Source organism: Podarcis melisellensis (genome assembly GCF_964234715.1).
Source record: "Podarcis melisellensis genome assembly, chromosome: 17".
Classification (NCBI taxonomy): Eukaryota; Metazoa; Chordata; class Lepidosauria; order Squamata; family Lacertidae; genus Podarcis; species Podarcis melisellensis.
In genome coordinates this window covers 5114391-5139348 of record NC_138534.1, presented here as the reverse complement: position 1 = coordinate 5139348, position 24958 = coordinate 5114391, and the positions used below count along the sequence as shown (strand labels likewise).

General features: G+C 49.6%; 1 protein-coding gene across 5 annotated transcripts in view; it reads left to right on the top strand.

Annotated features, from left to right (window-relative positions):
• MAGIX (MAGI family member, X-linked) overlaps positions 1–18604 on the top strand; it is a 32448-nt gene extending 13844 nt beyond the window's left edge. For 4 of the 5 annotated variants that reach the window (XM_081894125.1, XM_081894126.1, XM_081894124.1 and 1 more), the window contains 6 exons: positions 1102–1431; positions 10408–10557; positions 10990–11072; positions 13122–13265; positions 14022–14160; positions 17473–18604. In XM_081894125.1, coding sequence (XP_081750251.1) covers positions 1102–1431; positions 10408–10557; positions 10990–11072; positions 13122–13265; positions 14022–14160; positions 17473–17972 — 1346 coding nt within the window. In that variant the 3' untranslated portion in view covers positions 17973–18604. Of the gene's footprint in view, positions 1–1101; positions 1432–10407; positions 10558–10989; positions 11073–13121; positions 13266–14021; positions 14161–14854; positions 14970–17472 lie in introns of all 5 variants that reach the window. The other variant, XM_081894127.1, reaches the window with a different exon arrangement.
• The last annotated feature ends 6354 nt before the right edge of the window (positions 18605–24958 follow it).

Here is a 24958-nt window from a genome sequence, read left to right as displayed (position 1 = left end):
TAATAACTACCCTTCCTTTTTTCATTTTTGTGAGCGTGCAAATATCTATTTTAGCAGAGTTAAAATCACTATCCGTGCACAGCTTATCTCTAGAAGCTATTAGGACAAGGTTGCATAACCTTCTAGAACAATTATGATATCCAAGGATGCAATAGGCAAGCTTGGGTTATCCTTTTTCCTGTTTTATGTTTCCCTGTTAAGAAAGAAATCACTCTCAGACCATTTAGCAAACAAGAAAAATACAAGGTTTACTCACATCAAAAGTCTTGTCAGGATTCAACACATGCAGTCAGGCAGGCAACAATCCTGAAACATCCTAGAGTTCCTTGTGTGTGACTGTTTAGCCACCATGCAATCTGTGATTTGCCTGCAGATCCACAGTCAGTACGTGGATGGCAGGCCACTTGGGATCCATATAGATCCCTCCTTAATTGAAGAAATGTAGGCTATAAATGTAATAAAGGAACTATTGCCTGTCAAAATTCACACAGGATAATTTTAGAGGTGCAAATTCATTTCAGCTGCAACAGAAAGACGCTACCTCTTACAAAATGAATGTCATGCTTAGTTGCATTGTTGAAAGCCACGACCTGTTTTTTCCTAGCAGTTTGCCAAATGGACAGAGCAGTTACACACACAAAACGCCTGTAACTGAAACAAATGTGAATTATCAGAAATAGGATGTGATTCTGATAGCTAGAAGTGGATATACAGTTGTACCTCTCGTTACGTCAGTCTCTGGTTGCATTTTTTCAGGATACGAACACGGCAAACCCGGAAGTGTATACTTCAGGGTTTCACCATACGCGCAGAAGCGCTCTGCACATCTCACACATGCGCAGAAGTGCTCTGCACGCCTTGTGCGTGCACAGCAGCGCTCTATCGCAACGCACGCATGCGCAGAAGCGGTGCTCTAGTTGTGGACTTTTCGGGCTGTGAACTGCACCCCAGAGCGGATTGAGTCTGTAACTAGAGGTACCACTGTACAAGTTTGAGGTGAGGGCTTGCTAAGCACTGCAAACCCCAGAGAGACCACTGTGGTGTGTGGCGGGGTCTGGTGTCAGTTCAGACCTACTCAACCCTACCTTCTTGTCCTTGCAGGTCATCATTCCCGGAGACATCCCCAGGAAAACTGCTCTTTCAGACGAGAACACCTCTTGCCTGATTCTTGCCACAACAAAGGAGTTTCCCGAGATACTCCTAACACTTGGGGTGCTCCCCCGGCTGACACTTTGGCTGTGACCAGTTTTGTGGGCCCCGAGCCCCGGGATGTACTTGTGTGTCCTGCTCGTTGTTCCCAGAGGCTGAGGAGGCCCCGGCCAGCGGGAGGGGCTGGGGAGCCCACAGGAGGTGTGGATGGCCCCAAAGAAGACCATGGATGCAACAGCGGCGTCGCCATAGCAACAGATGGAAGTGGAGCTGTGAGAGCAGGTGAGGCTGTGGGAAAAGGCACACCCCCTTGCAGCAGGGAAGAGCAGTGGTGACGGGTGCCCATTGGGACTGGTTGGGTGGAAGGGGAGGAGCCCAAACAGTAGGTGGAGCCAGGCAGAGCCAACTCATTCTGGCTTTGGCCCCATCCTCTTCCCCACTGAGTTCCACAAAGGCAACACTGAGACTAAAGACTCAGATATACAGCTGCAAATAAAACGCTTTAAGTGTGTCTGAAGCGCAATATACAATGTGACACTAGACGGCGATGGTGAGCCTTATAGAAAATTCAATGTATTTTTAAAAACACTTTTAGAAAAAAAGCATTTTCAGAACGGTTTTTATATGTGTGTAAAAAAGGTAAAGGGACCCCTGACCATTAGGTCCAGTCGTGGCCGACTCTGGGGTTGTGGCGCTTATCTTGCTTTATTGGCCGAGGGAGCCGGCGTCCAGCTTCCGGGTCATATGGCCAGCATGACTAAGCCGCTTCTGGCAAACCAGAGCAGCTCACGGAAACGCCGTTTACCTTCCCGCCGGAGCAGTACCTTTTTATCTACTTGCACTTTGACGTGCTTCGAAACTGCTAGGTTGGCAGGAGCTGGGACCGAGCAACGGGAGCTCACCCCGTCGCGGGGATTCGAACCACCGACCCTCTGATTGGGAAGTCCTAGGCTCTCTGGTTTAACCCACAGCGCCACCCGCGTCCCACTATATGTATGTAGATTCCACCTAAAAAGGAGGATGCAAACCGGCAGAGGCACTCTCTGGGGTGACTGTAAGAAAGAAGGCAGGCAGGTGGGGGCTTGCTGAGGGCAGACACATGTTGGTGGGGCCCCATCACCGTAATGGACCTATCTCTACTGAGGAATAGTTTGTGCCTACCACTGCCCCCACCATTCCAAATTGTGCATTCAGTCTGCTTCAAATGGGTTCTGCATATCTGAATGACATGTTTTAATGTGCTATTCATTTAAATGCCGTATTTTTCGCTCTATAAGACTCACTTTTTCCCTCCTAAAAAGTAAGGGGAAGTGTGCGTGCGTCTTATGGAGCGAATGCAGGCTGCGCAGCTATCCCAGAAGCCAGAACAGCAAGAGGGATTGCTGCTTTCACTGCGCAGCGATCCTTCTTGCTGTTCTGGCTTCTGGGATTCAGAATATTTTTTTTCTTGTTTTCCTCCTCCAAAAACTAGGTGCGTCTTATGGTCTAGTGCGTCTTATAACGTGAAAAATGCGGTAGTTACTTTAATACAGAATCAGTAAAATAGCACGTTTGCTCTTTTATCTTTCTTTTTTAAGCCCACTGTGTTGTTCTACCAATCCCTCAGGGTGGTTCACAACAGGCCGAGAGCAAAGGCGAATGTAGGGGAGCGTGACCAGTTTGGGTGCACTGGGTGCAGAGCTTCTGGGCTGGGGGACCACAGCTATGACATCCAGCGGAAGGCAAGAGGCAGTGGGGCACCGGATGTTGGTGTCAGGCCGATTGAAATTTGAGACGCCGAGGTCCGCCGCTGCCAAGAGACATGAGAGAACACAAGATCGCAAAATCCCATGTCAAATTCAGCTGCTTAAAGGCAGCATGCTAAAGAAAATGAAATAACCTAAAAGCAGCCCAACCACATCACCTCAAATTGAAATAAGCCATCCTCACTCTCTCTTGCTTCGAAAGCCAGCTGAAATAAAAAGCTGCCCCCCACTGAATCAGACTGAAAGTTAAAGCACAGGAAGTCTTTGGGAGGGAGTGCCATTCAGAGCGGTCTGTGCTGCAAAGGGCCTTCTCCTCGTTGCCATCAGTCTAGTTGGGTAGAAGGGGGGGTTAAAACAGGGTCCCATCTAGAAGATATTGTACAGTGATCGATGGTAAAAGGCTGAACAGAAAACAGTGAATGAAGGGACGTGGGTGGTGCTGTGGTCTAAACTACTGAGCCTAGGGCTTGCCAATCGGAAGGTCGGCGGTTCGAATCCCTGTGATGGGGTGAGCTCCTGTTGCTTGGTCCCAGCTCCTGCCAACCTAGCAGTTCGAAAGCACATCAAAATGCAAGTAGATAAATAGGTACCGCTCCAGCAGGAAGGTAAACGGCGTTTCCATGCGCTGCTCTGGTTTCACCAGAAGTGGCTTAGTCATGCTGGCCACATGACCCGGAAAAACTGTCTGCGGACAAATGCCAGGTCCCTCAGCCAGTAAAGTGGGATGAGCACCGCAACCCCAAAGTCGTTGTGACTAGACTTCACTGTCAGAGGTCCTTTATGCACTGAATAGAATCCCTATTCAGTGGAAACTTCCAAGCTGCCCTTTGATTTGTGGGTCAGCAGGCACAGCCTGTGCCTTTCCTAATTTCCCTGCTATTCAGATTCAGAAAGCTGTACAGCTACAGTGTCAGATGCTATAGATTATGTGGACTGTTTCATACACCCTTTCTTTAGATCTTCCTGAGCATTTAAGGATCATGCCCCTCCGAAACTACATCATACATTACATTGGAAGCCTACCAGGGCTATGTAGGGATTTAGGCTTTTAATGATGCCCATAGAAAGGAAAGGGTCAGAGTTCAGTGGTAGAGAATTGGCTTTACCTGTAGAAGCTGCCAGGGTCAATCCCTGGAGCTGCCAGGGTCAAACCCTGGAGCTGCGGCCAATCAGTGTAGACAATACTGACACAGTATGAGGCAGCGGCTTCCTGCACTCCTATAAAGGAGCTGCTTACGTGAACATATGGATAAGGTCTGAAAACTAAAATTTATTGGATAATTTATTCAAAATAGGACAATGCAAAGAGTCACCCACAAAGCAGAATATGAAGCTTCTCCTGAACACAGTGTGGCAAGTGATTTCTCACTTGCCAACGTTGACACCAATATATAGCTACAACTTTTTAATGTCTGCATCCATGTGGGTGTGGGACGCGGGTGGCACTGTGGGTTAAACCACAGAGCCTATCAAAAGGTCGGTGGTTTGAATGGGGTGAGCTCCCATTGCTCAGTCCCTGCTCCTGCCAACCTTGCAGTTCGAAAGCACGTCAAAGTACAAGTAGATAAATAGGTACCACTCCGGCAGGAAGGTAAATGGCATTTCCGTGCGCTGCTCTGGTTCACCAGAAGCAGCTTAGTCATGCTGGCCACATCACCCGGAAGCTGTCTGCGGACAAACGCCGACTCCCTTGGCCAGTAAAGCGAGATGAGCGCCACAACCCCAGAGTCAGCCACGGCTGGACCTAATGGTCAGGGGTCCCTTTACCTTTTACCATGGGGGCGTAACTCCTGGTTTGCCATCCCCGTTGGGCATATATATGTTACAGATTTTAAAACTGATGCCATTTTCCAGCGTGTTTGGATGCACCTGACAAATGAGCCTGTTTGTCTTTAAGGTGCCACAAACCCTTTGATGGACTGATTTTGACATCCATTCCTTTTCCCTGCGGAACTCGGCAGTGGCGTAGCGTGGGGGGTGCAGGGGGGGCCGGCTGCACCGGGCGCAACATCTGGGGGTTAGGGTTAGGGGGCGCAAATCCACGGGTTAGGGGGTGCAAATCCACGGGTTAGGGGGCGCAAATTACTTGCCTTGCCCCGGGTGCTGACAACCCACGCTACGCCACTGGAACTTGGAGAACTCCAGCTCTTGGGCGCTGGGATCAGATAGCTAAGGATTGTCAGGCACCTTCCTCACAACTCCCAGAAACTGATATAAAAGCTTATGCAAGAGTGTAGACATACATTTTTGTCTCCTGTCTGCGTGGAATAAAGGCAGAGTTCTCTCCTCCACAGTTCTTGATGGGGAAATGGCACCTGTCTCTCACACTGCCTTGCGCTCGGGGAAACTGGAGCAGGAACTGTTGTAAGTGGCGTAACCAGGAACTCTCATTGTACACCCAGGGAACAAAATGTCCCTCGTGGCTCTGAACAGGTTAAGCTTCAGCCACCCCGCCCCCACCCCCCAAAGCCCTTGGCTTATCAGGCAAAGCCTGGTGCGGAGGAATTCCTGTGAAGGGGGCAGAGGAGAGGGGTGGGGAAGGGCTGCTGGAAAAGCAGGCTCAGCCTTGGGGTGGGAGGGTGGCAGTGGATTTTAACCCACTCCCCACTCTGCCCCTGGACCTGGCCGCTTGCCTCCTGCATCTACCCTGAAAATGTTTGAGCAAGTCCAAACCTTCCTGCGCCATATCCAGGACTTCAAGCGTAAATACCTAACTCCTGCCGCCGCTTTCTGCTTTGTAGTTGAAGGACGGGAGGGAAGTGTTACCTTGTAGAAAGTGTGGCGGGGCTGCGCAGCGGGGAGGAATACTTAAAAGTGATTTAGTCTGTCTTGCCAAAGGGGGGGAAAGGGGACTCTCTACTTATAAGGGTGAGACCGGGGTGTTGTGGTTTGTTGTGCGGGAGAGGAAGGAATTGGGCAGGTTGGGGTGGTTGCATACAGTATTGTTCACATTGCAAATGTGTGTGTATGGGTGATGTTTATCTGCAACGAACCGGAGTCACGACTTTAGCCTTGCGAAAGCCCTTTGGTCTTTCTAGTTCAGGCAAGTCAACTAATTTTTTTGGGGGGGGGGAGGTGAAGCTGAAGAGCCAATGAGGGTGTTACGTGAACCCACCTAAGAATGGAGGATATGCTAGAGGCCAGGTGAGGCTGAAAGCTTTTCCGAGGGGGGAGTTGTGGGCAGGGTGCCCATAGCATTTCTGACTTCTATCATTAAAGCTACATTGTTCAGCAGAACATGGCTTTGATGTGAACTTGGGTCTCGTCCACTTTCTCTTGGCAAAGTTCATCAGCATCACCTGTTGTGTGGATGAGAAAGCGGCCGGAACCATCCTGGAGAATCCCTTTAGTGTTTAAAGGTTGTATGAAGTTTGTACTGAAGACAAGAGAGAGATTGACTGTGTCTTAGGTTTTGTGTGTGTGTGTGTACGTGCATTTACTTATGTGAATTAAGGACACGAAACCAATGGATTTAAGTTACAAGAAAGGAGATCTATCAGGCATATCTTTCTGATAGTAAGAGCTGTTTGACAGTGGAGTTGTCTCCCTCAGGAAGTGATGGACTCTCTTTCCTTGGTGGCTTTTAAGCAGAGGATGAATGGCTTTAGCTGAGATTTCTGTAGTGCAGCGGGTTGGACTAGATGACCGTCAAGGTCCCTTCCAACTCTGCAACTCTTCAGTTCTATGATTCCATGACATAAGTATGTCTGCTTGTGAGAAAGCCCCAGCACTGAGTTAAATTTTCAGGTTCTGGCAAGTAAACATTGACTGGAACAACACCCTGAGCAGGGTATGTGGAAAGGGGAAGCATTTTTGGAACATGCTTGTGTTTTTGTTTCAAAGGCAGCTCTTGTTTTCAGTATTTTGGGGAGAGAAGAACTACAGCTATGTTCACCTTTCCCCATACTCCACATCCGTGTGCTCCCACTGCCTTTTTTTGAAGCTCCACACTCATGATGTGAGCCACAGTCCACACCAATCCTGTAGTTCACGGGTAGGCAAACTAAAGCCCAGGGGCCGGATCCGGCCCAATCGCCTTCTAAATCCGGCCCGCGAATGTTCCGGGAATCAGCATGTTTTTACATGAGTAGAATGTGTGCTTTTATTTAAAATGCACCTCTGGGTTATTTGTGGGGCATAGGAATTTGTTCTTTTTTCCCCCTTCAAAATACAGTCCGGCCACCCACAAGGTCAAGTTTGCTTACCCCTGCTGTAGTTCCTTGGAAAACACAGCTTTTTAAGCCACATTCATTTTGTACTTAAGAATGGCACATACATTTTAGTCTGCTCTGAGTGGGCAACTTAAGAAAACAAATAATATTTTTTTGTTCCTGAAACACATTTTAACTTTTATCTCCCTATAAACTAGATAGTGTTCCAGCTATCCTGATTTCGTTCACTTTCCCCCAGTCTGCTCTCCCAGGAACTGGACAAGACTGGAGGAATAGCCTTGTCACTCACCTGCTTTCCACCCCTTTCCTTGCCACCGTTGTGGCTGTCATCCCCAGGAGGACGGGGAGGGGGGGTTGACCCTTCAAGGACATGCATGCGTAACCTTGCTGGTGCACACAGATTTTTTAAAAAAGAAAAAAAAAGTGTTCAGGCATCAGTGAAGCTGCCAAGTCCCTCTCCTGTTCCTGCCAGTTTCGATGGAGAACAGAGAGTCCGATTGCATCTGGGTCATGTCACAAGGCAGTGGAGACCAGCATCCAGAGCAGGCAGATTGGGGAAAATCTTCTTCCACATAAGCTCAAGGGGATGCAAAGATATTTAGAGTGAGAAAAGCACGATTTGTGAGCTTTGGTGATGCATGGGAAGATTCCCGAGTGACAAGTGAGGTGATTCAGAATGCATGTCTGATTAGCAGCTTTGGGTGAGAAAATTTCCTGGCAGACCGAGACCACTGTTATTGGGCGGACGCAGTGCAATGCTAGACTATGGAACTCACTGCCACAACAGGCAGCAACGGCCAACTGGAATGTCTTTTAAATAGGCAGTTTCTTGAAGGAGAAGTCTATTGAAGGCTACTGGTCATGGGAGCTGTGTTCTGCCTCCCCACCCCTGCATGATGCCTCTTTCTACCAGTTACTGGGGGCCGTTCCATCGGATAAGTTGTCTTGCTTCTAATGAATTTCTTTTTCTTTTGTTAAATCGTTTTTATTAATTTTCCAATAAAAAACATCCAATTAACATATCAAATCATAATCCAATAAAAATTAATTATTTTAAAAAAAGATCAAATTATCTTCCAAATTATAATTATTTATTTTTCGGGGCTTCCCATAGTCTTGAAGCATATTTCCAAATCTCGGCCCTGCCACTCCTTGTTGTTTCCATATTTTCCACATCTCGATTTTAACGCTTTAAACTTCTCTGTCTCTGGCGCAGCTGATGAATTTCTGAAGTGAATTCCCTCTTGAACTCCCAGTCTGGTACTCAACTCATGTGACTTCATGGGCAGAAGATTCTGGTGTGGGGGCCATAATCCATGGGGCAGCTGGGTCATAGATGCAGTCATCTTCAGCTGGTGGTTTAGCGCTCACAGCTGCTTCGCAGCCTAACCCAAAGCAGGCCTGTATAAGGGAGTCATTGGCTCACCCCATAATTGCCTAACCTTGACTCCCACAGGTTCAGGTTGGGGGGGTCACAAGTGTTATAAGAATTTTAAGGTCTTTGTTGTTGTTGTTTAGTCGTTAGATATATATTAAATGTTCATAAATGTACCAAGCAAACACATATATAAATATATAAACCACATGTCCGAAGCAGCACAGGAAGACAGTCCTGAAACCATTTTAACTCCCAAAGTGACCAAATGTTTCTCTGCAAGGAGGGGAGGAAATGGAAAAAAACCTTCCCATTGTCTCAGGAATTAAGTAATTACCATCTCAGAGGAATGGCCAAACTCCCAGGAAAGGCAATCAGATAAGGCATTATCAGATAACCTGGCAGACAGGAAAAACAACAACATTCAAATTTCTGTTGTAGACCGTCTTTTCTGTGATGTAGGTATGATGTTCGTGGGGGGTGTCTTGGGCTACACCCCTCCTGTGATGTATGTATGATGTATGGAGGGGTGCCTTGAGCTCCAGGCAGGGAATTTCAAAATGGATATATAAGGCCTTGTGCGCCATTGCTCTGGGTTCCTCCTTTCCTGCATGTGGGGGAGCACCTTGTTGCAACAGTCAATAAAGATCAGGCTTACTAGCTGCTTTGCTTCTCAATATTCTCTGGTTGGTCTCTGTTACTTTCTCCTACCGATAGAGAACCTACAAAAGGACTCTATTTGGGCTCTTGGGTACCCCATAAGGGAAAAGGAGCAGGTTTTTTTACTTATATCACAAGCAGGAGACTTCAGCCAGGAAATAGAAGCAAAACAGCAGCCTGTAGGCATGATTTTTGTTGCTGCAACAAGGCTTCCCAGTACCGTGGAGATGAAGCAGCCAGAAGCCCTGGGCAATGGTTACATCCGTATTTTAAAGTTTCCCAAAGTTTCCCATAATACCCCTCAGGATGCATCATCAAGACATCATAGATATGTGACAGAAAAGATGTGGCCTCAGGTAGAACCTGAGATCCAGGCATGCCCTGAGACTCAAATATAGTCTTTCACACATACCTGAGTTAAGTCAAATACACCCCTTTGTCTTGTCTGGTCTTCGTCCCACTACGGGGTGGGTAGGCATCGTGATTGAGATGGTTGTGATTGAGATGGTCTGACACTCATCATGGCAGGATATCATCTGCCATGACTCCTTGGGAAGGTCCTGCTGATGTGGGGATTATGGTGGGCTCACTAACCTCCCCTTAGACATCACCTGGGTCCTAAATGCAATTGGAACTGAGAAGATTGATACAACGATGTGATTTCTTATGAATTTCTAACGTTTTCCCACTGAACCAGTACATAGATACATTTATCAGTGAATTTCTACATTTGCTAATAGGCAGCGGAGGCTCTTTGTCTTTGCCTTGTACTGTGGAGAGGCAAGGTTCATGGGAGGAGGTTTCTCACACACACACACACACCCCCGGTAACAGCCACACCAGCAGCGCTGTGGCTGAAGAATAAGTCCCCAAATGGACCTTGGGGCTAATCGTGTCTCCTAGGTCTGAAAAAGTCAAGTAAGGTAAAGGTAAAGGGATCCCTGACCATTAGGTCCAGTTGTGGCCGACTCTGGGGTTGCGGTGCTCATCTCATTTTATTGGCTGAGGGAGCCGGCGTACAGCTCATGTGGCCAGCATGACAAAGCTGCTTCTGGCGAACCAGAGCAGCACATGGAAATGCCGTTTACCTTCCCACTGGAGCGGTACCTATTTATCTTCTTGCATTTTGACGTATTTTCGAACTGCTAGGTGGGCAGGAGCAGGGACCGAGCAATGGGAGCTCACTCCGTCACAGGGATTCGAACTGCTAACCTTCTGATCGGCAAGTCTTAAGCTCTGTGGTTTAACCCACAGCTCCAAAGAGTGGGAGGCTGTGCTTTGATCCATCTGCTCTCTCTCCTCCCAGCCAGTTCCCTGTTGCCCCATCCAGAAGAGGGTCCCTCTCATCAGGAAGATGGTGGGCTCTTAGCACGGCTATCCCACGGCGATGTCGGGGGCATCTTCCGGCAGGCGGGGAGCCGGGTGCGAATGAGGGTCCGGAATCGCAAGGACGCAGGTAAGCAATTGCAGTGGGCATTTGGGGAAGGGGATGGTGAGTGGCATAAAGTGAGGAACAAGGGAGCCTGGGAAAGGTGAGCAAGGGTAGAAAATGGGGGTTGGTGGGAGCATTGCAGAAGGAGGCCTGAGGGAGGAGGAAGCAGTGGCGTAGCGTGGGGGTGCAGGGGGGGCCGGCCGCACCGGCCGCAACATCTGGGGGTTAGGGTTAGGGGGTGGAAATCCACGGGTTAGGGGGCGCAAATCCACGGGTTAGGGAGTGCAAATTACTTGCTTTGTCCCAGGTGCTGACAACCCACGCTACACCACTGGGAGGAAGGGCAGGCGCTGAGAGATGGATGGAAGGAAGGAAGGAAGGAAGGAAGGAAGGAAGGAAGGAAGGAAGGAAGGGGAGAAAAGGTGATTCATGCTGACTCTTTCGATTCACTTCCAGGAGTTTCCAGCGATTTGAACACAGCTGATATTGATGTAGGCGAATGTCCCCGGAGCCCCACCTACCGCCTCTCCCAGCCCCAGGTATTGAAAACCCTGGGAATGGGTACCTGGGGACCCTGGATGGAGAAGGGGCCTTCTGGGTGCTAGGTTTGAAAGGTGGTCAGAAGTGGGGGAGGATGGAGCTAGAGCGAAGGGTGAGTCAGGGCTGGCTGGCCGGTCTATACCCCAGGCAAGGACTGGCCCTGCAACCCTTTTCCGATTCCACCCTTGGCGCCTTGCAATTATATCCCTGCTGGCCTGTGTGTGGCACTCAGTTTCTCGTGTCTACAGTGACCTGTGGGCTCCATTGTCTTTGCCCGCTCCACTGCTGCTGCCTGTAAGAGATCCAGGATTGGTGGAGCCTGACAGACTTCACTTTGCATAGGGGAAAGGCAGACCTATGGTTATTGTGAAGAAAAACGGTGTCACTCAGTCAAGGAGCACGTGCCTCCTGGCAGTAGTTATAATAACCACAAATTAATGTAATAAAGATGGGGCAGGTCAGACAAACAGAAGTACCGTATTTTTCACCCTATAGGACGCACCAGCCCATAGGGCGCACCTAGTCTTTTTTTTTGGGGGGGGGAATAAAGAAAAAAAATTATTTCCTCCCCCAGGCGCGGGGCTGGGACGGGGGAAGCCAGAGCTTCCCCCGACCCCAGCCCCCAGAACAGGCTGCTATCCACAAGGGCCTCCCGCCGGGCCCCCAAGGCTTGAGGATAGCTTCCTGAAGCCTGGAGAGCGAGAGGGGTCAGTGCGCACGGACCCCTCTCGCTCTCCAGGCTTCAGCGAAAGCCTGCATTCACCCCATAGTACGCACACACATTTCCCCTTCATTTTTGGAGGGGGAAAAGTGCATTCTATAGGGCAAAAAATATAGTACTTATTTATGCTACGACACAATGCAGTAATAGCCACCTTGGAAGGCTTTAAAGGGAGGTGAGAATGGCTACAGGTTGTCCCGATGGCTTTGTTCTACCTCCAGGATGATGGGCAGGGAAGAGATGAGCTAGAAGATCTAGTACGTTGAGAGATGAAATGATCTGATTGGGTGTTGTGCCAGCCTAAACCGTAGTCAGCTCATCTCTTTCAAGAATTGGACACAGTTCCTTATCCTGGGTCATACTTTACAAAGGACGCCTGCCCCTCACTTCCTTCTATCTGGGTTGTGAAAGAGAAAGCTTCTCTTGTGATACCTCTGCATCCTAATCTGTGGAAGAAAGGAGCAAATGGCTTTGTTTTAACATAATGACTCAAGAGCCACTAAATTCTTGTTTGGATTAGGTTGCTGGGTGTCACTATAATTCAGGTTCAGTTCTGAGCCAAGTGGGAACGCCACCACAAGGTAGGGCGATGCCTTGGCATTGGCCCCTCACACGTAACTGCACTGGTGACTTGCAGGTGTGAATGTACCATTGCAAACCTATCGCCACAGGCAGGCACCTTCCATCACCTCCTGCATTCAGGTGTGAACAGGCCCTTTAGATAGTTTTGAAAAGGACTGGGGAAATGTGCAACTATTCACACCTGTTGCCCATGTGAACCAAGTGGAAGCAGCCATGATCTAGGGCAGTATTCCTCTCTGAGTATCAGATGAGGGGAGGCTACAAGAAGGGGGATGATTACCACCCTCAAACCCTCCTTGTGAGCATAGGGGCCAACTCTATGGGGCTGAGGACACCTCAGCTCCCCCCCCAAAGTATGTGGGGACTAGGCTGCGATGGTGGAAAGCCCTGTCGGGACTCCCCACAGTGGTGGAGGGCCCAACCAGGCCTTCCAACACACAATAAGCCGCCAAAGTCAGCCGTAACTTGGCGCATGCACTTGTGAGTGCTCAAAAGCACCCATGGCTGCCGCAGTTGGAGACAGACTGCTTCACTACAGGGATGGGGAAGCTGTGTCCCTGCAAATGTTGCTTGGCTGCAGCTCCCACCATCCCTGACTATTTGCTGTGCTGGCTGGGGCTGAAGGACTCCAACAACATCTGGAGAGCCACAGCTTCCCTGCCCTTGCTGTACCCCATAGTCTGATACAATAACTCGGGGCAATCCTTATACCTGCCTTTGTGGTTTCTTGCTCTCTGCTCTTCAGGAGACTGGCCAATATTCTGTGGAGCTGCAACGAGGACCCAGCGGCTTTGGCTTCAGTTTGAGAGGCGGAAGTGAATATAACATGGACATCTATGTCTTGGCCCTCATGGAGGGTGGACCAGCCCAGCAGTGTGGCAAGATTCAGGTATGTGATGTGGTCTGGGAACACCCAGTGCTGCGGGCAAGTGTGAACCTGGCTGGTTCCTTGAATGCGAAACCACTAGGAGAGCCTCACCCGGGAACATGACGGAAATGTGGCTCTGCTCTAAAAATGAGATCTGTGAATCAGGTAGTGCCCAGTTACCATCACCCACGAACTTGCTAAGTACCCTTAAGCAAGACACTAATCCTCAACACACATTTCCCCACCACCACCAGGGATAATTATATTGGCCTACCAGACACGCTTTAAAAAGAATACACAAGAATAATGCACGTGGAGCATTCTGAACACTCAAAAAGTGTTACTTTTTTACTATCAGTTTCCCCCGAATGGGCACCAATATGTGTGTGTTCTGTGTGGAGCTGTGCATATTCTATATTCAGTATATTATACGTTCAACATTACTATTATTATTATTATTATTATTATTATACCCTGCCCATCTGGCTGGGTTTCCCCAGCCACTCTAGGCGGCTTACAGCACATAGAAGATAGTAAAACATTAGACATAAAAAATTTCCCGCTATACGGCTGCCTTCAGGTGTCTTCTAAAAGTCAGATAGTTGTTTATTTCCTTGACATCTGAAGGGAAGGCGTTCCACAGGGCGGGGGCCACTACCGAGAAGGCCCATTATTGTCATGCCTATCCAATGTGTGGAAACACATAATGAAATCTCCAGAACAAAGCAAAACCCCAGCCAGCTCTTGGCAGTGATGGTGAGTTTTACACCGTGGCAGGTGAGCGACCAGCTGGTAGAGATCAACGGAGAGCCTACAGCAGGAATGACGCATGCTCAAGCTGTGGAGCACATTCGCAACGGGGGGAGCCGGATACGCCTGGTGCTGAAGAGGGGCAACGGATTCGTTCCTGATTATGGTACGTCCATGGTCTTTTCTGCCCATCCCTCTCTTCCTCCACAGTAGAGATAGGTTCAAGCCGACCCCACGGTTAATGCAACACGTGAGAAATGATCACAGGGGAGATGGGATGGCCCAGGTGGAAATTTCAGGTGGAAATAGTCTGGCACGCTCCCCGCCCCACCAGCAAATTTTCCCCTGACCCTTAAGGGAGAGGAGGAAAACCACAGTTAGTTTCTCTCTTTCAAGAGAGGTGCCATAACCCAGGATGATAGGCCTTGTAATGGACTTCTCCCAGTTTCTTTAAAAATATGCTTATATGCTGCTTTTCTGAGCAAAGTCTGTCCAAAGGGGCTTACAACAATAAAAAGTATACATACTAACACTAAGGACAAAAAAGATTTTCAAAACTCCCCGCCTTTTCTCTGCAGAGAGGCAGGTTCTGGGTCTGCAATATTCACCCCTCTCTCCTCTTCTTTTTTCTTTCCTGCCCTGCCGTCCTTCGTCCGTCTGACCCACCATACACCACCCCGACCCACTCATGGTGTTGTCTGACCCCCCTCTCCCCCCACACTTCTCTGCCTAATCTGTGCCAACCTCACCTTAACCTTTTCTGGTCTGCTTTGCCTTCCTGGTCTGTGATGGCTCCATCCCTACTCCCGGTCTGTGCTGGCCTTGTAACTTCCCTATCACTTCCTCTCTCTCCCCCCAAGTCTCCATCTGTCTCCGCCCCACAGGGCAGCCGCTGGCCAGTCTGGCTCTCTGCGTGACCAACTCCCCCCGGGGGGAGCCCTGCTTCTGCCTCGTGGGACGGGTCGAACATAAATGGTGGGTGTCCAGCCCCCAGCCGGACCAGCAGAACCACTCAGCCCAGTCCCTTTCTCTCCCATAGTCTCCCAGGGAATCATCCTCAAACAAACAACAAGAGCAACGAGAACTTTGCAACAGGTGGAGCCACCTCTCCTTCTTCCCCTCACTTCCCACCACCACATTAGGACCCTTCCCTAGTCTCCCTGCTCCTGTTTTCCCCAGCATCACCCCAACAGACCTCCCCCCCCCCCCCGAAGCCAAAGCTGTGTGTATTCTGCAGTTCTGCACAAGTACAGAAAAGGAGTAGAATTTTGGTATGAGCTGCATAATGCAGCCGCTTCAGACTCCCGGGCTGAAGACAGACGTGCCCTTTTCATAGCAAGGGGGCACATGTGCGTTCTGTCCAAACATACTTCCATTTTGCAGGGCTGATTGCTAAAATAGCAGAAGCCAGCCGCGAGCAGCACTGCTTGGTTGGTGGTTGTAATGTCACAGAGCCAACTTCCCCCATGCAATCGCTTGTTAAATTGCAAGTCTTGGCTGAGTGACACATTATAATTTCTCTTTTAATAGCAAATTCCTTACCCTTGGGGTTTTGAAGACCGTCTTTAAAGCATGCGGAGAGTGCCTGCTAAAAAAAACCCTTAAAAGGCAGATACTTCCATGTCTTGCGGAGGCCATTGGCTAGTAGAAACAGAATAAATTATGCAATCTAAATATTCACGATTGCATTATTCAGCTTTCACAGTGCAGAATTGTGATTTTTTTTCGTGTGCCCTGGCCATAGCTACCATTGCCTCTGGTTGCCTCTCCCATTTTCCATTTCTCACTGATTTGTCTGGGATTCCTCCTCCACATATTAGCACGTTGTGAAACGTTATAGACCTGTCTATGTAATACTGGATTCCTCCCCAAACCTCTTTCCAATTTGCTTTACCCACCTAGCTCCTCCCCTGCCCCTAGAAGCCTCCCTCCAGCCCAGCTAGGACATACACAAACCGTCCCAGTGCCATGTTGCCAAGCTGGCCTGTGGTGGCACCCCCAAGGCAAAAGGGAAGTTAGAGTAGGATCCTGCCTCTAGAAGCCCAAAGGGCAGGAAAGCAGCCTGGGATATGTGAGGACGCTTCCCGGGGTTCCTTGGAGGGAAGCCACAACAGCTGAACCACTTTAAACTGGTGGGGCAGAGAGGCCTTCTCAGTGGAAAACATTTCAGAGGCAAGTTCTCATACTCCTAGAGCCTAGATCCAATCTGGGGACCTCAAGGGGCAGTAGAAGAAACCCAAGGGAGCTCTCAGGGATATCCCAGAAAACAGCAGATCTCTCCCCCACCCCCTAATAAAGCAGGCTTCCCCAATCTTGAGTCCCCATATATTGTTTGTGGCGCTGTGGGTTAAACCACAGAGCCTAGGACTTGCCAATCAGAAGGTCGGTGATATTTGAATCCCCACGACGGGGTGAGCTCCTGTTGCCCGGTCCCTGCTCCTGCCAACCTAGGAGTTTGAAAGCACGTCAAAGTGCAAGTAGATAAACAGGCACCACTCCGGCGGGAAGGTAAACGGCGTTTCCGTGCGCTGCTCTGGTTCGCCAGAAGCGGCTTAGTCATGCTGGCCACAAGACCTGGAAGCTGTACGCCGGCTCCCTCGGCCAATAAAGCGAGATGAGCGCCGCAACCCCAGAATCGGCCACGACTGGACCTAATGGTCAGGGGTCCCTTTACCTTTTTACAACCCCCATCATCCCCAGCCAGCATGGCCCCATGGTCAAGGATGATGGGAGATGTAGTCCAACAATACCTGGGGACCAAAGGTCAAGGAAGGCTGCCCTAAGGTTTCAGAGATGAGGGGTCGTATCAGAGTATCCTGGGGGATGTGGATTCCTGGGCAGAATTGGACGCTGGAGCTCCACAGCGTTGCTCCAAGGCAAGGTTCCTCAAACGCAGCCCTCCAGATGTTTTGAGACCACAGTTCCCATCATCCCTGACCACATGTCCTGCTAGCTATGGATCATGGGAGTTGTAGGCCAAACACATCTGGAGGGCCGAGTTTGAGGAAGCCTGCTTCAAGGAGTACTTTTAAAACATATCTGGTGATTATTTTAGGTAATGGAGAGGCAGCCGCATTCCACATTCTGTCCTGTCTCCACCCCACCAGTATCTGCCCGCCCTGGCACTACCTGCCTGGCCTTGCCCAGAATGCCAGCATTTTGAAATCAAACCTTGGCAACTTTACCCCCAAGGCAGGGTGTAGCTTGGGATGAGAGGTTTTTCTTTTGTTTCCTTTCTTTTTCAAAACAAAACCAAAGACAGGCAGCCCACCTTGCCTTATACCAGGCATAGGCAAACTCGGCCTGGCAGATGTTTTGGGACTACAACTCCCATCATCCCTGACCACTGGTCCTGTTAGCTGAGGATCATGGGAGTTGTAGTCCCAAAACACCTGGAGGGCCAAAGTTTACCTATGCCTGCTGAGGAAGGATGTCTTCAGGGTCTAATCTCTCCTGTTCTGTGTTTTTCTCCCCCCAGACCGAGAGTACAGTCAGAGCCCTGCCAGGTTGCAGCAGGCGCCGGAGACCGAGGACAAAGGCAGGCACCGGCACCGGAGAGCAAACCCGCCTGGGGGCCCCCAATATCTGGGTCAGCCCCCCTGTGACGGGGGCAGCCGGGAGGCATCGCCCAGCAACAAGCAGCGGCTCCAGCTCCAGCTCCCCAAAGCCCGCCAGCCTAGCTGGCCGCACCGCAGCTCCACCAATGCTCCAGGGGAGGAAGACGAAGATGGAGAAGGGGGCTGGAGGCTGCGGGAGCAAGGGAAGGGCGTGGAGGGAGGAGGGGACAGCTGCAAGCTCCTCTCCCCCAGGCCGAGCAGGAAGCTGCGCTCAGACCTGGCCCCTGGCCCCTGGCTGGTGCCCAGCAAGGAGCGCCTGTCGCGGGCTCTGTGGGGCGTCTGCATGGGCCAGGGGGAGGAGGAAGAGCAAAAGGGGGACTCGGGAAGAGGGAAGAGCATGGAGGTGAAGAGGCGCAGCTAAGCCCAGCACTCTTTGCGGCTCCGCAACGCAGAACTACTCAGTGCCTGGGGCAATGGCCCTGTCCACCCCAATCCGGACTATGCAATATGATTTTCTTTTTTCCTTTCTTTTGCCCGCTCCCCGTATTCGTACTATGCAATGGCAGCTTCCGTCTTGCGCGCCCCGGCCCCCATCCATACTATGCAATGATTCAACACAAACACAAGCCTCCTTCCCCAACTTCCTTGGGATTCTGCGAGGCAATCTTCCGTTTTGCTGCTGCTTCCGCCGCTCCCAAGGACTGCGGTGGTAACATCCCTTATGCAGCCCCCTACCCTGGGCGGACTAGAACCTATTGCAGTGCTACTGAAGCTGCGTTGCGAAGATCCCAGGGGGCGTTATGAGAAGTTTTCTCCAGGGAGAAGATCCATAATGGCAGACAGAAAATGGGCTTGCCTGCGATTGCCTTCCCTGCAATGCCTAGCGCCAGAGGAGGGATGGTGGCCATGTCCCAGGGCAGTGGTGGCGAAACTGTGGCCTAATATGGGCAGCCAGGCCTATTTTATACATGATGTCAGGCACAGGAAACTTCAAACTATCGCTTACAGCGACAGAAGAAAGCACCAGGTTTTTGAAAGGTCAACTTTTGCCTTCAAAGGAATTGCACTTAGGGTACACTCAGGAATGCAGGAGAGGATATGTTGTTTGATTATATCCTTTCCAACTTGTGTTAACAAGTTCTATAATTTAGCAGAGTAACATTCCCCTTTTAAACTTGCACAGCGGGTGCGTTTGCTCAGGCTCGTTAAAGCCTCTAAAATAAGTTTCATTGGTAATTTCCCCTTTAGTCCCTCATAAAAAGATAGACATGACACAGTCTTCTTTAAAAGTATAAAAAGAGTTTACTCACACCTTCTGTTCACAAATGGATCCTAGAAGGCAGACTTAAGTTACAAAAGTAATATACAGCTGGAAACTATCCCATAAGGAGACAGCTCCTTTGTCCTCTCTTGGCTGCATCTTAGGCTAAGCAGATGTTGCTTCTTTGATGAATGTAGTCAGAGAGAGAGAGATGGCTGACCAGTCTTGCTCTTTTGTTACCTGCGCAGGTGAAGTCACAGACTAGGAGAAACAGGAAGTTCTGACTGGCTGGTCCAGACATCCCCTTTTATGTCCACTCTAGGGATGTTGTACTTGACTGCTCTTGTGTTTCACATCCCACAATTTGTCTACTTGCACTGGCATGCTTTCGAACTGCTAGGTTGGCAGGAGCTGGGACAGAGCAATGGGAGCTCACCTTGTCACAGGGATTTGAACCACCGACCTTCCGATCAGCAAGCCCAAGAGGCTCAGTGGGTTAGACCACAGAGCCACCCGCATCCCTTCAAAATTAATATTACCAGACGTCAGGTGATTGACAGCAGGGTGGAGCTTGCCACTGTCAATGCGGCTGATGGAGGGGGCGTGTCACCTCTGGATCACCTGACACCAGGTGACTGACAGGTGGCTGCTGTGACTGGCCCTCCATCCACATCCATTTTCCTGCTGCTGTTCTAGGCTTCTTTCAATTTGCACAAGGCAGTTGCTGCATCCGATGGGTCTCATTGGGACTTGGCACAAACCGAAGATGCAACACTGCCAACAACAAGCCCAGAGTGTTCTGTGGGAGGCACACTGGAAGTCTGTCAGCAGTTAGTTAACGGGAAAGGGTTTCCCTGAGACTTGATCGTTTGAAAACCACTGACTCAATGTTCCATTCACAAAATCCATTGAGGCTCGGTAGCAGTTAGAGTGTTGGGGAGCCCAGGGTTCGAATCTCTGGGTGACCTTGGGCAACTCATTATCTTTCAACCTAACCTATCACTCAGGCTGGACACGGGTGGTGCTGTGGGTTAAACCACAGAGCCTAGGACTTGCCAAGCAGAAGGTCAGCGGTTTGAATCCCCGCGACGGGGTGAGCTCCCATTGCTCAGTCCCAGCTCCTGCCAACCTAGGAGTTCAAAAGCACGTCAAAGTGCAAGTAGATAAATAGGTACCGCTCTGGCGGGAAGGTAAACGGCATTTCCATGCACTGCTCTGGTTCGCCAGAAGCGGCAGAGTCATGGTGGCCACATGACCCGGAAGCTGTACGCCGGTTCCCTCGGCCAATAAAGCGAGATGAGCGCCGCAACCCCAGAGTCGGCCACAACTGGACCTAATGGTCAGGGGTCCCTTTACCTTTATCACTCAGGCTTGCTGTGAGGATGAAATAGCAGGGAGGAACTAGGTATGGTGCTTTGAGCTCCTTGGGTATAATTGCAACAGATCAACAAACAAACCCATTCCATAGTGACTCATCTACTAAGGAACCCCTAAGCACCTGTTGTTGTTTTTTTGAAAAGCCCACATGTTTCAGAGGATTCTATAGAATTACTTTAGGGCATGCAGTCAGTTACCCCACACAAGCAAAGCACATTGCTGGAACATGCCCAACACTCCTCCTTTGCAGGGAAGTTGACAATTGATTGGAGTGGGCAATTCAGGGGCAGCCTCTTCTGCCATGACTGATCTTCTCCCAGAAGACTCATGTGCTTCTGAGGGAACTTCTGGAGCATGATTTGAAAACCACCGGTCTAGTGTCCCTTATCACATCACTTCCCATGACTGTGCAGTGTGGTCTGTGCCACTCTACTGCTGAACCACCTCCCCGTCCCTGCCCCTTTGCCACAGTTCATTCTCCTCCTTCCCGCAGGCTGTGCCGTGCTCCACCAGCCTCACAGACCTTTCTACTTCACTGGTGCCTCAAGCCACCCTACTACTGCATGGGCTGGTGATCCATGCCCAGCCGCTCAGAATGCAATGGTCCTCTTCACTCTGCTAGTGCCAACCACGGTGTGCATGAGAGCCCTCATGCGCTAAAACGCAGACTTTGCATGCCATACGGGATGTCTGTGGCTCAGAAGAGCCATGTATTTCTGTGCCATGCGCACACCCAGACATGCCACCACCCATTGCTATGAAAAGAGTATAATGTATAGATTCTTGTTAATTGGCGAAGGAGAATGTATTGTCCTGGGCAAGTTATTTCAGCTTCTCCTAATCAATCACGGGCACCGTTTGCTCCTACTAGTGAGCGTTGTTTGGTCTCCTGTTCTGCAAAGGCACGGCAAACATGGGGTTGTTGTCTTGGTAAAGGATTGTGGGGTAAAGAAGTGAGACAGCACACTCCTAGGTTTTCTTTGCAGGTGGCGTGATGGAATAAAACGAGAGAAATTTACAATCTAAATTTCTCACTACTTTTTTTTAAAAAAACTGTGGTTTCACATTGCATCTCCTGTTTAGCTCTCAGTTCCTTCTCTGATATATATCTGTGTGCGCAGACACTTCGCAGCATATCCGGAGGTGGTGCTAGCACAATCCTGGGGCACACAGGCCAAAATTGTGCCTTGTGTCGCCACCCTTTGTCTTTGGGGAGGGTGGGGGGGTGGGAGGTCATACGCATTGCATGCTGTATGCAAAACATGAACTGACATGAAATGTGCATGTGTCCACAGGGTGCATTTGGATAAACTCTTGGCAGGGCGTCTGGCTTTATACAACACTGGGGAGGGGGATTCACATAAATGGGCACATGTAAGGCAAACCCATGGGGATATGCATGTTAAATGCCATGGCACACCTCAGAAGCCCAGCCCCATTGCATTCAGGAGGCCTTCAGTGGACCCAGCAGTCAAGCTTGAAACCCACCATGCAAAGCCCCAGGAGCTATCTTATCATGCAATACTACCACCCTCACAATGTGCAAAGAGGTGCTGGGTCACAATTCTTCCTGGAGGCTGCATCAAAGTATCCTCCTGACACCTATTTCCTGGTGCATTTATAGGAGTGGGTCACCTCAGAGGTGAGAAGGAACGGCTCACTTCACGTGCTCAGAAGCATTCTGCAATCCCAACCCACAGTTTTAAGCAATGCATGACATGAGAGTCTTAAGGCTCTAGGGCCTGCCCTGATTGAACCCCCACTTACAAGGACTGAAGTTGGTTCTTCTACTGTTCCAGATGTGGAAATAGCTGGCTTTTGGCTCACCTGATCATTGTGCAGGTGCCATTTGGAGCCTTTTGGGTGTAGGTGGGAATGTCATCGACACAAGAAATTGCTTTAGATATGTCTGGCAGTGCAGTTATGCCCTAGGAAATGTTCTTCTTTTTTAAAAAATAAATAAAAATCTTATAAAATCTATCAATTAAAAGATTCTGATTTTGTTTAAAAAATTGCTTTTGGTTTATTGTCTTCGCTTCCTCAAACTCATAATTCATGATCGAGGTTCTGAACCCTTTTTAGGGATGCAAAAATCACTGCTTAGGCCTGGTGAACCCGCTGAATGAATCAAGAGCAATAAGGTGAGCTGTAGTTTGCAGAGGATAAGAAATCCCCCAATCCAGCTTCAATCCTATGAAACAACAACAGCGAACAGTTTTTATGTTATTATGTTTTAATATATGTTGGAAGCTGCCCAGAGTGACTGGGGCAATCCAGTCAGATGGGCAAGGCATAAATAATAAGATTATTGTTATGGAATAGGACATCCCTATTTTCCTTGGAGAAATGTTGGAGGGTATGTAACTAGGCTTTGGGAAAGCGGTGGGAGGACTCTAGGACCCTGTCATCTTCCCAAAGCCCAGTGCCTCACCCGGCTTTGGCAATGAGGTATGAGGGCTGGGGCTGGGGGGTGTCAGACTAACCTGATCTCGTTTTTTGACAGAATTACAACCCTGGTAGATGAAGGGAACGCAGTGGATGTAGCCTACCTTGATTTCAGCAAGGCATTTGACAAGGTGCCCCATGATATTCTTGTAAAGAAGCTGGTAAAATGCGGACTTGACTATGCTACCACTCAGTGGATTTGTAACTGGCTGGCTGACCGAACCCAAAGGGTGCTCATCAATGGTTCCTCTTCATCCTGGAAAAGAGTGACTAGTGGGGTGCCACAGGGTTCTGTCTTGGGCCCGGTCTTATTCAACATCTTTATCAACGACTTGGATGATGGACTCAAGGGCACCCTGATCAAATTTGCAGATGACACCAAACTGGGAGGGGGGGCTAACACCCCAGAGGACAGGATCACACTTCAAAACGACCTTGACAGATTAGAGAACTGGGCCAAAACAAACAAGATGAATTTTACCAGGGAGAAATGTAAAGTATTGCACTTGGGCAAAAAAAATGAGAGGCACAAATACAAGATGGGTGACACCTGGCTTGAGAGCAGTACATGTGAAAAGGATCTAGAGTCTTGGTTGACCACAAACTTGACATGAGCCAACAGTGTGACGCGGCAGCTAAAAAAGCCAATGCAATTCTGGGCTGCATCAATAGGAGTATAGCATCTAGATCAAGGGAAGTAATAGTGCCACTGTATTCTGCTCTGGTCAGACCTCACCTGGAGTACTGTGTCCAGTTCTGGGCACCACAGTTCAAGAAGGACACTGACAAACTGGAACGTGTCCAGAGGAGGGCAACCAAAATGGTCAAAGGCCTGGAAACGATGCCTTATGAGGAACGGCTGAGGGAGCTGGGCATGTTTAGCCTGGAGAAGAGGAGGTTAAGGGGTGATATGATAGCCATGTTTAAATATATAAAAGGATGTCACATAGAGGAGGGAGAAAGGTTGTTTTCTGCTGCTCCAGAGAAGCGGACACAGAGCAATGGATCCAAACTACAAGAAAGAAGATTCCACCTAAACATTAGGAAGAACTTCCTGACAGTAAGAGCTGTTCCGACAGTGGAATTTGCTGCCAAGGAGTGTGGTGGAGTCTCCTTCTTTGGAGGTCTTTAAGCAGAGGCTTGACAGCCATATGTCAGGAGTGCTCTGATGGTGTTTCCTGCTTGGCAGGGGGTTGGACTCAATGGCCCTTGTGGTCTCTTCCAACTCTATGATTCTATGATTCTATTCTATGATTCTATGAAATGTTGCCAAGGGCTGTCAAAAAGGCCTCGAGGGCCACATGTGGCCCTGGGACCACATGTTGCACCATCCTGGTCCAGACTAAAGAGTTGGCAAGGAAGTCAGAAGCCCTAAAGCATGGGTAGGCAAAGTAAGGCCCGGGGGCCGGATCCGGCCCAATCACTTTCTCAATCCAGCCTACGGATGGTCCAGGAATCTGTGTGTTTTTAACATGAGTAGAGTGTGTCCTTTTACAGTCATACCTCGGGTTACAGACGCTTCAGGTTCCTTTTTTTCGGTTTATGGACTGCTGAAACCCGAAAGTACTGGAACGGGTTATTTCCAGGCTTCGGCGGTCGCGCATGCGCAGAAGTGCTAAATCATGCTTTGCACATGCGCAGAATCGCCGGATCATAACCCGCGCGTGCACAGACGTGCCACTGCGGGTTGTGAACGCTGCAGGTTGCGAACGTGCATCCCGCATAGATCACATTCGCAACCCGAGTGTCCACTGTATTTAAAATGCATCTCTGGGTTATTTGTGGGGCATAGGAATTCGTTCATTATATAGTCCGGCCCCCCACAAGGTCTGAGGGACAGTGGGCCGGCTCCCTGCTGAAAAAGATTGCTGACCCCTGCCCTAAAGTGAAGATATGGATAAGTGCTTCAGTTTCAACCTGCAACCTGGAACACCCCATCGAAGGAAACACCTCCTTACAAATCAGCACACAATTTCAATGGCCAGAGACAACTCCTGCTCTGCTGGTTAGATTGGTTTTCTAGGAAAGGCTCCTGCCTGCCACCTCATAAACTGGTTTATTCAGCATGAATTTCCAAAGCCTTGGGAAGTACCATGTTGTTCCTTCCAACCCTAAAGTGTTCCCAGAAAAGGGTTCCCAGACGTCCTCGTTTCCCGGGGACAGTCCCTGGATTTGCAAATAAGTCACCAGACAAATTCCATCCCCAGAATGTCCCTGGATTTCATCTAATGTCCCTGGGAAACGCAGCAGCGGCGGTCTCACCAACCTGGAGCAGTTACAGATAGGTAGCCGTGTTGGTCTGCCATAGTCAAAACAAAAAAAAA